Source organism: Pyrgilauda ruficollis, unplaced genomic scaffold, assembly GCF_017590135.1.
Source record: "Pyrgilauda ruficollis isolate IOZ18807 unplaced genomic scaffold, ASM1759013v1 scaffold55, whole genome shotgun sequence".
NCBI lineage: Eukaryota > Metazoa > Chordata > Aves > Passeriformes > Passeridae > Pyrgilauda > Pyrgilauda ruficollis.
The window spans coordinates 7883590-7897722 of NW_024527155.1; the positions used below are offsets into that span (position 1 = coordinate 7883590).

Consider the following 14133-nt stretch of genomic DNA (forward strand, 5'->3'; position numbering starts at 1 on the left):
CTGGTTTGTCACTTTTGGCACACGGCCTAGCGTGCAAGCCAAGGCAGCCGGGAGAAGAAGGATTAAAATAAACATCTGGACGTGGCCCGGGGGTTTCCAGCTCCGGGAAGCCCCCGCTGGAAGGGGTGCGGCCGATCCCCCGCGCTCCGGGACTCCCACGCTCAGCTTTAGGTCCGGTTTCTTTATTTCAATTACGGAGCCTCCGGGGCGGGGCGTGCGCGGCGCGGCCGCAGCATCGCGCGGGAGCGGCGGCGCTTTCACTTTCGGAAGGGACACGTGATTTCCAGGAAAACGGGAGGGGCGGATAAAGGATCGGGAAGGAGGCGGCCGAGGACATTGCCTGGCACGGCACGGCACGGTACGGCGGCTCTGCGGACCCGGCACCATGGCAGCGCCGGAGAAGGATGGGTAAGCGGCGCCCAGCACCCCCGGGTCGCCGTCTCCGGGTGGCCCCGGTCCCCCCCGGTGACGGTGTCCGCCCGCAGGGAAGCCCAGAAGCTGCGGTTCGGACAGTGGCTGCTGAACGCCATCAACAGCGGGAGCTACCGGGGGCTGCGCTGGATCGACTCTGCCCGCACCATCTTCCGCGTCCCCTGGAAGCACAACGCCAGGAAGGACATCACCAGCAGTGACCTGGAGGTCTTCAAGGTGGGTGGGATGAGTGTCGCCAGCAGCGACGTGGAGATTCTCAAGGTGGGCGGGACGGGGGTCGCCAGCAGCAGCTTCAGGGTCTTCAAGGTGTGTGGGATAGGATGGTGGGACAGACCTCAGCACGAGGGAGCTAGGGAGGTGGGGGAAGACCAGTCATCCCTGGAAACCTCCATTCTCATGGAGCCAGGCACCCCATGTTCCCCTCCCTGCACCCCCAGGCCTGGGCAAAGATCAGTGGGCGGTATGAGGAAGGCTCCGAGGACCCGGCCAAGTGGAAGACCAACTTCCGCTGTGCCCTGAGCAGCACGCACTTGTTCAGACTGGAACAGGACCATTCCAAGCGTGGTGATGACCCCCACAAGGTCTTCTCCGTTGTCTCAGGTGAGCCTCGCCCCATGGAGGGGCTGTGTTGGATGGGGTGGGCAATCTCAGGGCCTCCCATTCCTGGTCCTCTCCTTTCAGCCACTCTCCAGGGCAGCAAGGAGGGAGATTCCAGCATTGCCAACCCTGTGGTGGACCAGCCAGCTGCACAACAGGAGCTGCAGGTAGCCAGGCACAGCAGGCCAGGGGAGGGTCCCTGCTGCCACTCCACAAACATTGCTCTCAAGCTGCAGCCCGGCACCTGGCCAAAACATGGGCTGAGGGAGGCTGGGTGCCTGGCAACCACAGCAGTAAGATCTCATTCTCCTTCCCTTTCCAGCTGGAGCTCCACCCCCAAGACACGGCCTCAGCCATCGCTGTCCCAGGTAAGCACTAGTCCCACAATCTTTTTGTGGGGGAGGACACCCACTAGGCTCAGCTGGGAGTGATTTTGTGGCTGTGAGATATCATACCCACTGTGCTCCCCCTTAGGAAGCACAGACCCCACAGAGCTGTCGATTCTGGAGGAGCTGCTGCAGCAGTGTGACATCTCTCCCCGCAACCTTGGCTCGCTGGCCCCATCCTGGGTGCCCGCAGGTGAGACCAGCTCTGCTCGCAGGGTGCAGAGTTGGTGACTGCCTGGGTGAGTGATCCCAGCACCTTCCCACAGGTGACACTCCCCACCAGGACATCATGCTCCAGCCTCACCAGGACACCGTGCTCCAGCCAATACAGGACACTGTGCTCCAGCTTCACCAGGACACTGTGCTCCAGCCAATACAGGACACCCTGCTCCAGCCTTATGCAGACACCAGCCAAAACAGCTGCTTCCCTCCCACAACATTTCCACAATGGGTGCCCACGGTGGAGCAGCCCACCTTGGACACCTACCAACCAACGGGCCTCGTGCCACCAGAGGAGGCAGGTGGGTGCCGTGGGACAGGATCTGGCCCTGGCTGTGGGAATGCCATAATGGGGTGGGAATAGGCCAGGGTGGCATCTGGAATGGTGATACAGTGCTGCTTATCTCCCGCTGCAGGCCCCATGCAGTACGCGGCGGAGGCGACGTTGTTTGTGCCCGCCGCCAGCCCCTTGCCACAGCCACGGCTGCTGCTGGATAACACAAGTGAGGGTTACTAATTATTAATAGCTATAAATTATTATTACAGTTATGAACAGTAAATATGCTTGGGGGTGGTTTGAGGAGGGGGACCGCTTTGGTTTGGAGGATGTGGCTTCTCATCACTTCCTGGTGCAGATGGCATCGTCTCCATCCTGGATGTCACCATCTACTACCGGGGGAAGGAGTTCCACCGGGAGGTGGTGGGGGGCAGCCACTGCCTGCTGACCTACCAGCCCCCCAGCCTGCCGGGGCCGCCGTGCCCCTGGCACGTGGTGCACTTCCCCAGCCCCGCCAGCCTGGCCGACAGCAAGCAGCGGCGCATCACCGAGGAGCTGCTGGGCATTGCGGGGCTGCAGCTGGAGCAACGCGCCTACAAGGTCTTTGCCACCCGCCGGGAGAAGTGCAAGGTGTTCTGGGCCTTGTCCCAGCAGCTCGAGGGGGTCGAGGAGCCCCCCCCCAACCTGCTCTGCCGGGACCGGGAAACGCCCATCTTTGACTTCAATGAGTTTTGCATGGGTGGGTAGGGGTGTCACATAGTTCTCCGTGTGTTGTTTTCTGCCCAGCCTGGTTTGGGGCTCATGGGAGCCAGCCCCAGGGTGTTACAAGCATCCAAACCCTCCCAGCCCCTGTGTGCCCCCAGGCTCACCCCAAAACTGAGCCCTGTTTTGCCTCACAGAGCTGAGGGACTTCCGCAATGGCCAAAGGCGGCGATCCCCTGACTTCACCATCTACCTCTGCTTTGGGCAGGCCTTCTCCAAGGCCAAGCCTAAGGAGTCCAAGCTCATCCTGGTCAAGGTGCAGTAGCCAAAACCCACCACGATCCCGCTGCTGCCCAGTGAAGGAGAGAGACTCATGGAGGCCAGGGGAGCTGGGACTCTGGGTGCCTGAGGAGGGGGACCCTGAAGGTCAAGTTGGGTGGGAGATGGAGGGTCTGGGTGTCTGAAGAGGGACCCCTGGGGACTGAGACAGGTGGGATTCTGGGTGCCCAGGCATGGGGACTCCTGTGTGATGGAGAGGTGATGGAGTTTCCTCAGGGACTGGGCAGGGGGAGCCTCAGGGGCCAGGGGAGGTGAGTGCTTGGGTGTACAAGGAGGGAGGCCCTCAGTGTGCAGTGGAGATGGGGATTTGGGAACCCTCAGGATCTGGGGCAGATGGACATCTGGATACCCAAGGAGGGGATACCTTGGGGGCTGAGAGAGGTGGAGGAATTAAGTGACAGGGGAAGGGGACCCTTGGTGGCATAGGGGCTGCATAACCAGGGAGGGAAACCTTGGGAACCAGCGAAAACATGGGTTGAGAATAGGCCAGTGAACACTAAGGGTCTGGGTGGGATGGTGTGGAGGGCAGCTGCCCAGGGACAGGGACCCTCAGGCGTTAGGGGAGACAAAGGGTGCCCTCAGACATCTCCCTGCACTCTAGGAGGACAGGGCCATACAGGTTTGTGCAGCTACATCAGGCAGCTGCCCCTAACCCCGATGTTTTGCTGCTGCAGCTGGTGCCCAAGTTCTGTGAGTACTACTACGAGCAGGTGCTGCGGGAGGGAGCCTCCTCCCTGGACAGCCACACCATCAGCCTGCAGCTCTCCAACTCCTTCGACCTCATGGAGCTCATCGAGCAGTACACCATGCAGCTGGGCTGAGCCCTCCTGCCCTGCTCCCCATGGCCCTGGCACAGGCAGCAGGACCACTGGGCATCCCAGGCTCTGCAAACCAGCATTCCCCAACCTGAGGACAACTTCAGTGACCAGTCCTGGAGCTCACACATTGCTTTTCCTCTCTGTCAGCTTCTAGTGTGTGTTTTTGTGGAGCGTGGTAATTTACAGATTTATTTTCTTAATTTTTCCAAGTTAAAAAAAAAAAATATATATATATATAGAAATGTAGTTCTCTCTTGCCTGGATATCTGCTTCTGCTGTCAGTCTGAAATCTTCACCACCCCCTTCTATCCCCAAAACCATGGGGGTCTGTGCCCAGCCTTGTCTCAGCAAAGTCCCTGCTGGCAGGGGTGGGCTGGTATCAGACAGCTTTATCAGCACCTTCTTCCCCTTAAATTTGAGTGGACGAGGTGACTTCCCAGTGTGAAGGGATGCATTTATCAATGCATTTATTTCCATGCATTAAGGCTGCAAACATGACTTGCAAGCAGAATGCGTTGAGGACAGCTTGGCTTGGGCTAAACAAAAGTAATTCTTCGTTGAGCACTGGCCCAGAGTTACTCACTGGAGATGTTCTGGAAAAATAAGGCAGTAAGTACAACACGAAACACCCAGACCACCAGCTCAGAGGTGCCGAGGGGGTGGTGTCTCAGGGAAGAGTGTGCAAACCAGAGGGCTGCCTGAAAATGGGGCATGCCCTCCCCACGCTGCAGGCAACTGCATGCCCTCATTTGAGGAGCCTGACCATCCCTGTTGGTCCCTGGGCATGGGGAGGCAGCAGTGTCCTTACCTGCCGAGTGACCTGGATGCTGCTGGGCCCAAAGGTGGTGGTGCCGTAGCTTGTCACGTAATAGTGAGCAGAGGGCTGTGCTGGGGGCTCCTCCAGCGGCCTGGGTACTGTGGGAATGGGACACCCTTAGCCCCTCAGCCCCATGAAACCCTCAGCCCTCCTTCCCCTGAGCACAGTTGTGGCACAAACTCGGGACACTGGGCTCACCTTTGGGCAGGAGCAGCTCTGCACCAAAGCGGTGCCCACATGTCCCGCAGGTTTTAACATCTTCCTTTGTCCTGTGGAGGAAAAAGCCCAGGAAAGAAGGAGCAGGAGCTGCTCTCAGCACTTCCCATGGAATATGATGCCTAGGCCATGGAAGAGGCCTTGTTCTTCCCACCCTGACCTGAGGTGCAGCTGCTGGTGGGACAGCCGCTGCCCTCCCAGGTGCCTGAGCACCTTCAGCTCCTCATGAAATGGGGACATGTGGGCACATCTCCAAGTGAGCATTATGTGCCTGAGTCCCAGAGTCTCAGCTTCTTCACCTTTCCCTCCATGCTCCAATTTCCCACACAGTGAGTGTTAACACCACATGGGACACGAGCTGCTGTGGCTGGGAGAAGGGCACTGTGATGCCTGGTGAGTTTCATAACTAATTTCACGTGGCTTTTAGAAGCTGACCAGCCTCACCAGCACTGCAGTAGTGACCACTGGGTCCTGCCCTTGCTTGGAGGGCACAGTGTGTACGTACGTGGCACCTGTGCCATCCATGTCTGGCCAGAGGAACTCTGCAGGACAGCCGGACGTTCGGCACGGAGTCTTCACACACACGTGCAGCCCCGGCCACTCCTCAGCGAGCTTCTGGATGATGAGCACAACTGCCACGAGGAAGTCCCAGGCAAACTGGAACCCTTCCAGGCAAAAGGAGAATGTCTCTTTCTTACAGCCTCCAGCCACAGCAGCCCAGGAGATTCTGTTGTGACCCACACAACCCACAGCCTCAACTGTCAGACTAGCTCCACCCCCAGTTAACCAAACTTCCCTAAGGAATTTAATGATATATTGAAAGAGCTCCCCAACTTGGGTGGCCCTTTTGCTTATCACTTGAAGACCCAGCCTTACACTGTACTCTGCTGGGGCCTTCTGGGGAAGGATGACCCCTTTGCTCCATGACAAGAACGAAAACTTGGCTTTCCACTTTCATGTGATACCTCCAGAGGAGTCCTGAACAGAATTCCATGGAGAAAGGGGAAACCTTTAAGTGGACTGCTGGTGGACCCAGGCCAGACCAGGACATGTGGCAGAGACTTTTTGGGACACTTCCCATAGGGTTGGAGGTGGCAGGAGCAGAGCTAAGGAGACACATGGGGTGGGAAGTAATGAAATATGGATCAGGGATTTACCTGTCCTTTCTGATGGCTTTCTGCCACGGAGCTCCAGGTAGCTGTAGGCCCTCTGGTTATTCTCTTTGATCAGCAGAGGTTTGCCATTGCATACAAGCAGGCAGGTCAGCTTGGCCACCCAGTGTGCGGAATAGAAGGAGCAAGCTTTCACCAGGAACCTGCAAGGAGATTGCCCATGGCTTTCCTCATTTTTCTCCTAGCTTATCTCTAATACTGGAGAAACTGGATGGACTTGAAAATATGAACCAAGTTTCAGTAAGAATAGACACCAAATGAGGACCTTCCCCTACTGAAAGCTCAAGCAGCAGGAGCAGCCTCTTAAACCAAGAGATCCTTCCAGAGTTTCCTGGTTTTGTCTGGGATGGAGTTAATTTTCTTCCTAGTAGCTGGTACAGTGCTGTGCTTTGGATTTAGGATGAGAATGATGTGGATAAAACAGTGATGTTTTAGTTGCTGCTGAGCTGCTGCTGAGCAGGGGTTACATCAAGTCAAGGATTTTTCAGGTCCTCAGGTTGTCCTGCCAGTGAGGGAGCTGGGAAGAGTACAAGAAGCTGGGAGGGGACAGCCAGGACAGCTGACCCCAAATGACCAAAGGGTTATCCCATGTGCAGTGGCATCACGCTCAGCATATAAACCCGGGGGAGAGCTGCCTGGGGGACCATTGCTTGGGAACAGGCTGGGTATGAGGTGGTTAGTGCTGAGCAATTGTTTCTTATTTGCATCACCTGTTCTTCTTGGGTTTAATTTCTCTCTTTGCTGATTTCCTTTTCATTACAATATTATTATTGCTATTACTTTATTATTATAATTTATTTCAACTATTAAATTGTCTTTATCTCAACCCATAAGTTTTGTCACTTTTCTGATTCTCTCCCCAAACCAGCTGGGGAGAGTGAGCAAGCGGCTCTGTGGTGTTTGGTTGTCGGTTAGGGTTTAACCACAACACCATCAGATAAAACTCTAGATACAAGTCCAGAAAACCAGGAGAAGTTCCAAAAACCGATACAGTTCCAAGACCCATGGAAACTAGAACATATTTGGGTGAGACTGTGAGACTGGAACATTCTTGGGTGAGACCTCTGCCTGCCTGGATGGACACAGATTAGTCAAACACTGTCCCGATGAAAGGGGAACCAGAAGGAGTGTGGCCTTTGCTCACATCCAGGCAGTGAACATCGCAAGGGATTCACCGAGGCACCTACACATGTGTGGTGCAGCTGAGAAGCCACCCTGCTGTCTTGACTCACAGCCTCAGGCCTCAGCAGACACAGTCTTAAGGGCCAAGGACTTGTTGAGAGTCATCCTGGCACTGCACCGAGCAAACTCAATCCCACAACCTCACTGACAGCCAGAAACCAGTGCTTACCTCTGGAAGAAGCCCTCAGGTATTTCAGGTGAGAAGTAGGCACGGATGTGGAGGTCCTCGGGGTGATCTCCTCCCCACACCTCAGACACTTCCTCTGTCTGGTTCAGATAGGTTGGGAACAAGTACCAGGACTTGCCTTGGCTCCGTGTTGTCTCCCACGGCTTCCCAGGCACAAACTCCCTGGCCTGTGGGTTGAGTGCTTCAGTGTGCTTCACCTCCAGGCAGAGCTCAAAGTGCTCCAGGAGGCTGAAGAGCTTCCCTCTCCCTCTGTGAGGCCTGTGCCCCATGATTTCCTCAAAGATATCCCTCATCCCTTCCGAACAGAGCTGGTGCTTCACCAAGGCACGCACAGCCTGGTGGCACAGCATTGCCTTTGACTTGAAGGTCCACACCCAGTTGGCCCTGTCTCTGATGGTGGCATGTTCCCCGATCAGCGTCTCCACGGAGATGCTCTCGAGCTGCTGGACGAGGTGGTGCCGCACCAGGAGCTGCATGGGAAGAGAAGGACAGACGAGGTGGCAGTGAGAGGAGCCCAGCAAAGCTGCAGAACTTGGGCTCTGCAGAGATGGCCCTGATCCCCACAGTCACCTTGAACATCGTTATTAAAAATGTAGGCTGGAGGAAGATGGTGTTTTCCAAGTGCTTGATTTCCTCGTACCACACGACGAGCCCAATGCGGTGGAGGTACCGCAGGATGTCCTGGAGGAGCTCTCTGTTCAGGCTGGCCAGGTGCCTGCGCTGGGAGAGTTTGCTGAGTAGGTACTGGAGATCCATCATGCCTAGAGGGAGATGCAGGAGCTCAGCATGCTTCTATCAGACACAGCATTCCAAGGCAGGTGCTTCAGAGAGCCAACAAACACCCACGTCACCTATGCCATCCCTGGGGAAGTAGCTGGGATCAGCGTGCTCGGTGACTGTGACCAAAAATGTACTGCCTCTCCTCAGCTGTCCAACTGCCACCCTGAAACTCCCACAGCAGTGGGAACAGCCTGCCAGGACTTTCTAAAAAACAAAGCTAATACTGGGATTTTTTAAATTATTATTTGAGGAAGCAGGTTTGTTTCCAGTCAGAAAACCTCAGATTGCCAGTTAAACCTCAGACTGCCATTCAGCAATATAGAGAGACAAGCAACAAAATCTGACTTATGTCCACAACAGAAAAGCATTTGCTCCTCGTTTTCTAATCTTACAGTGGCCAGAGATGTCACTGGGAATTGGTGGAATTAATACTTACTTTAGGTATATAAGCAAGGCTGGAGCTGCCTGCTGGTTCTGCTAAGTCACAGGACACATGGAAAAAGGGTCTAGGGAAGGGTAGGGGCCATTAAATAAGGTTAGCAGGATGTAGATTTGAAAACCACATAGTTGCATTAAAGCTGTGGAGCTCCTTCCTGCAAGATGTCTTTAATTGCTTACGCAGGGAAAAGGGAAGAAAGAAAAACATCAGTGGAAAGCAAGAAACCAGACAATGTGGTCTGCTCATGCATGCTTCAGCAAGAACACTGCAAGGTCTTCAGCAGTGACCCCACTGCCACACAAACAGGGCCAGAAGGTGCAGCAAGCACTGGAGAGCCCATCCCCAGCTCAGGAAAGCACTGGAGAGAGCCCATCCCAGGCACAGGACAGAAGCTCCTTCCAGAAAGCGTGGCAGAGGTGACAGAGCACTCACCATGCGCTGCCATCTCCTCGCTCTCTGCAATATCCGCGATGGCAGCTTCCACCTGCCTGTAGATGGGCGGCAGCACTCGGACAACCTCAGGGAAGAGCTCCTCATTCTTCACATGCTTCAAAATAGCAGCCTCGAGCTTTCTGATGGCACAGTGATCCGTGCAGTTGACAGCAACTAAGTTTAAGATCTGGAAAAGAGGAAGCACATACCTGACAAAAGCACATCCAGAGGAGTTTTTTAGCCTGTGAGGTAAAGGAAGGACCTAATGCCCATGGGGTCACCCAGGGTGAGACACCCCACTGGCTCAGCTTCAGAGGCACTTCCTTGACGCCTCTGTTCTACAGCAGTTCCTGAAAATCACCTGATGATGGTAAATGACCCCTCACACTCCTCCTCAGGCACTTGCTACAAGCCACAGGAGGAGATGCCCATCACCTGCCAGGGACAAGGACCCTGCAGGTCACAGCCAGGAGTTACCACATCCACCCCAGCCTGGGGAGGGACTGCAGCAGTGGCCTGATGCATTTGCAGCAGGTCACCTTAGCCAGTAGCACACTGGGCTGCCAGAGACAGCAGGGTGACCTCAGCCAGCCAGAACCCAGGATAATCTCAGCCCTACGGTTAACGTGCAGCTCTCCATCTCCTTCAGCCTCTCCCACTGGTCCACGTAAAACTCGGGCTCCTCACTGCCCTCCAGGTTGTCGATGAAGTGAGCAAGGTTGCTTTTTCTCTCTGCCAGCATGGCTGTGATCCTGGCCATGATGTCATGTGTCTTCTCTGCTACCTCCTGCTCCTGGCAGCAGTCCACATGGGTTCCCACAGGAAGCACCACTGAGTTTGGAACTCGCATGGACAGGTTGTTGATCCAGAAACCAACGAGCTCCTTGAAAGTTTTGTCGTTAGTTTGGTACCTGGGGAGGGAGAAAAAGAAAATCCCAAATTCACATATCACCCTCTGGATCTCCAGCCAACTTCCACCTGCACAGGCAGGCCTGACCACACACTTTGTGCTGTCCCAGGAGCTCACTGGACAAGAGATCAGGTCTTAGAATCTGAGATACAACCCACGGACATGGGCTGTATCCAAGCTCATCCTTCGGTTCCCCATCCTTAAGCTATAGGGTATAGCAGAGTCAAACCCTGCTGTGGACGAGAGCATCCCTCTGTAGCACCAAACCCAAGCCTGATGCTCCCTCCATGTTCAGGGAACACCACAGGATACAGGAGGGATCACAGGGATTTGCTTCTTGCAGAAAGCAAGTCCACTTAGATGGGGTTCAGCTGTCACATACGGAGTTGATGCTTGTTTCAACCCTTCCAAACCGAAAGGGTTGAGAACACCTTTGGCAAGATGATGACAGAGCTGGTGGATTAAAAGGTTGGTCTGCAAAAAGGGGGAGAGGGAGAGCCTTCTATGCCAATGGTGAGAAGACCAGGCCTCAAAGTCCAATGGAAATGGTGTTAATTTGTGCAGTGCAAAGTTTCCCCAGCTCCTTTCCCCACTCTACCTGGAACCCAAACCAGCTGAGCACTTACATGTGAAGGTTGACGACGAGGATGACGAGCGCCTGTGGGGTGATGAACACGTGGTGAGTCATATAGTATTCCAGCTGGCCAGCAAAGTCCCAGAAGAGAAATGTGAAGTCCTCGATCTGGAACTCACTGATCTCTATCCCAACCGTTCGCTCTTCCTTGGGGACCAGTCTGGATTGCCCTTGCTTCAGGCTTCTGCAGATGGTGGACTTCCCAGCCAGCGAGGCCCCCAGGAACATGGCCTTGACCCTCTTGTCCTCCTGCCCCAAACCATGCTGAAGCTGGCTGAAGTAATTCCGGATCTGCTGAATGCCACCAGCGCACACTTCACTGGGCGGCTCCCGGAGGGGGTTCCCACTGGCCTTAAACATTTTCAGGGATTGTCCCTGGAAGAGCTCCCTGGGGAGCTGGCGAAGGGCGTTATTCTGCACGTGGAACTCCTGTAGGCGTGCCAGCTGCAGGACGGGCTGCGGGAAGGTCCGGAACAGGTTGTTGGAGATGTTGAGGTACTGGAGGCTGCCCCGACAGGCTGCCAGGTCCCTGGGGAGGGCACAGAGACGGTTGTTGTTCAGCCGCAGGTGCTTCAGCCTGGGGAGGTGGGAGAAAACCCCCTCTGGGATGATCCAGATTTGGTTCTGATTCAGCTCAAGCCTCTCCAAACAGACCAGGCTCTGGATTTCATTGGGAAAGTCCACAAACTCATTCTTGGACAGTATCAGCTTCTTGAGGTTGCAAAGCTTAGAAATGCCAGTGATGCTCCTGAGCTTGTTCCTATCAAGATCAAGGCTCTCCAGCATGGAATTGCTCAGGACTGCGGGAGGGAGCACACGCAGCCTCTGGGTAGAGAGATTCACTTCACGCAATCTGTCCTCCTGCTCCTGACCTGGACACACGGGACAGGGAAGGTGGTTAAAACAGACTTTGACCCTTTGGAATTGCAGACCACTTTTCCTTTTTTTCTTTTTTTGCAGGACTTTGGGATAACTTGGTCCAGCAAGGAAAAGCAGAGGAACTAGTTGAACAGTGCAATCACAATTACTGCTTGAACAGCTCCTGTGTCCTCTCAAGAGAGGAACTGAAGCTGAGGATCTTGGCTGGGACTGAAGATGCAGGAACAGTTCCCACCAGATGTTGACCTCCAGCCCAAGTGTCACATTAACAGATTTGCTCTCACACTTTGAGCCCTGCAAGAGCTCCAGCCACAGATACACCTGCCCCAAAACTGGGAGTTTTTAATCCCAGCAGTGGGCTGCGGGGACTGCAGAGCTGACATCAGGACAGCTGCTCCCCAGATAACTCGCCCAGCCCATGAGGCCAGAGCCAGCGAGTTCAGACACTTCCTCTATCACATCCTCCCCCCTCCAGACAATGTTGTGATTCCCTGCAGGGATGCTCCCAGCCCCGGGAAACTGGGGAAATAATGCAGGGATGCTGGTGTTGCCCAACAGACAGGGAACACAGGCAGGAACTCAGTGATGGCTGAGAATGTCCCCAAACAGAGGGTGTTTAGGGAAGAGAGATTTGCAGGTGAGGAGAGCGTCAATGGGATGGGGATCACACGGTACCAGAACTGGTTAGATTTGCTTTCCTCTCCCTTGTTTCACTTCCTCCCATGACGCCAAGCACAGCATCCCCTTATGCAATGCACCCAGCTCAGGACTGACTCATCATTTCTCAGCATCACCACTGAAATGTGGGATATGCTCCAAGCCCAGCAGGAAAGCAAGCCTTCACCTTCTCCCAAATGCCCTCTCCCGCAGAGACAAGCCAAAGAACTCCCTCCACCACTGAGCCAGAGCAGTGAAGAGCCAAGGCAGCTACTCACAGGCTCTGGGCTGGGCCATGACCCTGCAGCGTGGCACCAGCTGGATCCTCCAGGCGCTCGCCTCCCCCTTTCGTTTCCTCCTTTTGCGCTGCTCCCACCTATCCGAGCTCTGCCAGAGAACCCCACCCTCTCTTTCTCCATCCAACCTCAGAGAAGCTCTCAAGAACCTGAGCATGGCTGGCCAGATGGCAGGGCCAGGGTTATGTCCCAAAAGCAGTACTGGAGGTCAGCTGTGAGACAACCATGGTGGCAGAGTAGGTCCCAAGTAAAATTCCTGGTGCAGCTTCCCTCCCTGCCTGTGCTGAACAAGCTTTTGGCACCACCACTCTTCCACAGGAATGAAAGGACACTAAAAGGAGGTTATACTGTTACCAAACTACTGCATGTATTGAATAAATAAGAGTTCTTCCCTTTAACAGGTAACAGTATCTGATCCAAGAGGGCCAACCAGAAAGGGGAAAAAAAACCCCAAAACAAGTAGTATACACAGTATACTAGAAAAACTGTTCTAGAACACACCAGAAGAGGAATTTTTAGGTATGCTTCTCCTTGCCTCTCCCAGGAGCCAGCTTACAATTCGATAATTTTATTTTAATGGCAGACAGAATGAAAGAACCAGTATTCTTGTTCATGTAACTTCAGCAGAAAGCTCACGCAGGTGTAGTTTTCAGTCTCAGCACTCCTCAGGCAACGGCAGATGCAGAGGTAACAAAGTTCACAGGCCTTACAGTGCAGGCACTCCTAACACATCCTGCAACAGGCCATGCCTGTTATCTTTATTGCCAGTACAAGGGTAACATTAAACAAGAATTTAAAGCAGTGAAACAGCCTGAGGAATGAAACAGACTGACACTATCTTCCTGGTAAACAGAATGACACTATCTTCCTTCTATATTAGGTCAAGGCTTATTTTTCACACCACCTACCCTTTTTCATTCTGTATACAGACAGGTTATGGCAGAATTGCTCCTCTGAGACATTCAGAGATGTCCAATTTCCAGCCTAAATGTATGCACAACTAGATCACATTCTCTCATTCTTGTGCCAACAGTGCCATTAAAGTTTCTGAATCTTTATTTTGTCAAGAAATCTATCAGCTGAGTTTGTATTTACAACCCCACACCCATGTTCCACATACGCATTCTAGCTCCAAGTTCAGCTTGAAAACTGTAACTTCTCTGCCAGCTGTTCTTCTGCATTCAGTAACGTGTCTTTTCCAAAAATCTGCAAAGCAACTCCAAAGTTATCACCTCCTTATGGTCCACCCTGGCTGCACCTCCATAAAGGAAGCATACAGAACCAAGGAAGATTAACTCCAAAATGCTCAGGATTCATCCACAAACAGTGAATAATGGGAGTGAACCATTGTGCCAGTCCATACACTACTGGTATATAGGCTTGTTTTGTTTAAATAGTAAAAAAATAAACTCTCCAAAGCAGTTTCCATGAGGGAAAGTCAGTTTCTGAGTTATAACTTACTGGCTTTCTCTTCAATTTCTCTGTGAAACATCTCCTCCCTAGCAGGATTTGATGGGGAATGATCCAAGTCAGGTTCAAGGTGCTGTATCATTTAAGAGCCCCTATTTCAGGCAGTCACTTAAAAGACCTGCTGCTCTGCAGTACCTGCAGGCAAGGAGCTCTGCTAAAGCCATCAACATGAAGTCAGAATGTGTGCTGGACTCCTTTGATTCTTGATAGGAATCTGCAGTTCTCCTGCAGAGGAGGAGGGATAATTACTAATCCAACTCCAGTCCTCTTCCACAAACACAGTATTCCTTAC

The 14133-nt window shown here is 53.6% G+C and overlaps 2 protein-coding genes across 5 annotated transcripts; one reads left to right on the top strand and one right to left on the bottom strand.

Annotated features, from left to right (window-relative positions):
* Positions 1-291: 291 nt before the first annotated feature.
* IRF7 (interferon regulatory factor 7) lies at positions 292-4013 on the top strand. Of its 3 annotated transcripts, XM_041481329.1 has the most exons (11): positions 292-408; positions 486-648; positions 870-1032; positions 1114-1196; positions 1352-1397; positions 1504-1608; positions 1682-1936; positions 2051-2137; positions 2270-2650; positions 2811-2929; positions 3627-4013. In XM_041481329.1, the coding sequence occupies exons 1-11, from the start codon at positions 386-388 to the stop codon at positions 3771-3773; spliced, it is 1572 nt and encodes a 523-aa protein (XP_041337263.1). In that variant the 5' UTR covers positions 292-385; the 3' UTR covers positions 3774-4013. The 3 variants fall into 3 exon arrangements, with proteins under 3 accessions (XP_041337263.1, XP_041337265.1, XP_041337264.1); XM_041481330.1 differs by lacking the exon at positions 2811-2929 and having other exon boundaries at positions 319-408; positions 3627-3781; XM_041481331.1 differs by lacking the exons at positions 870-1032; positions 1114-1196.
* Positions 4014-4153: 140 nt separating this feature from the next.
* LOC121361026 (malignant fibrous histiocytoma-amplified sequence 1 homolog) lies at positions 4154-14087 on the bottom strand. Of its 2 annotated transcripts, XM_041481328.1 has the most exons (11): positions 13833-14087; positions 10532-11411; positions 9615-9906; positions 8996-9182; positions 7915-8105; positions 7327-7814; positions 5961-6118; positions 5309-5468; positions 4786-4856; positions 4579-4685; positions 4154-4363 (listed from the first exon to the last, which is right to left on the bottom strand). In XM_041481328.1, exons 1-11 carry the CDS (start codon positions 13921-13923, stop codon positions 4346-4348), a joined length of 2643 nt encoding a protein of 880 aa, XP_041337262.1. In that variant the 5' UTR covers positions 13924-14087; the 3' UTR covers positions 4154-4345. The 2 variants fall into 2 exon arrangements, with proteins under 2 accessions (XP_041337262.1, XP_041337261.1); XM_041481327.1 differs by having other exon boundaries at positions 4154-4685.
* Between the last annotated feature and the right edge of the window lie 46 nt (positions 14088-14133).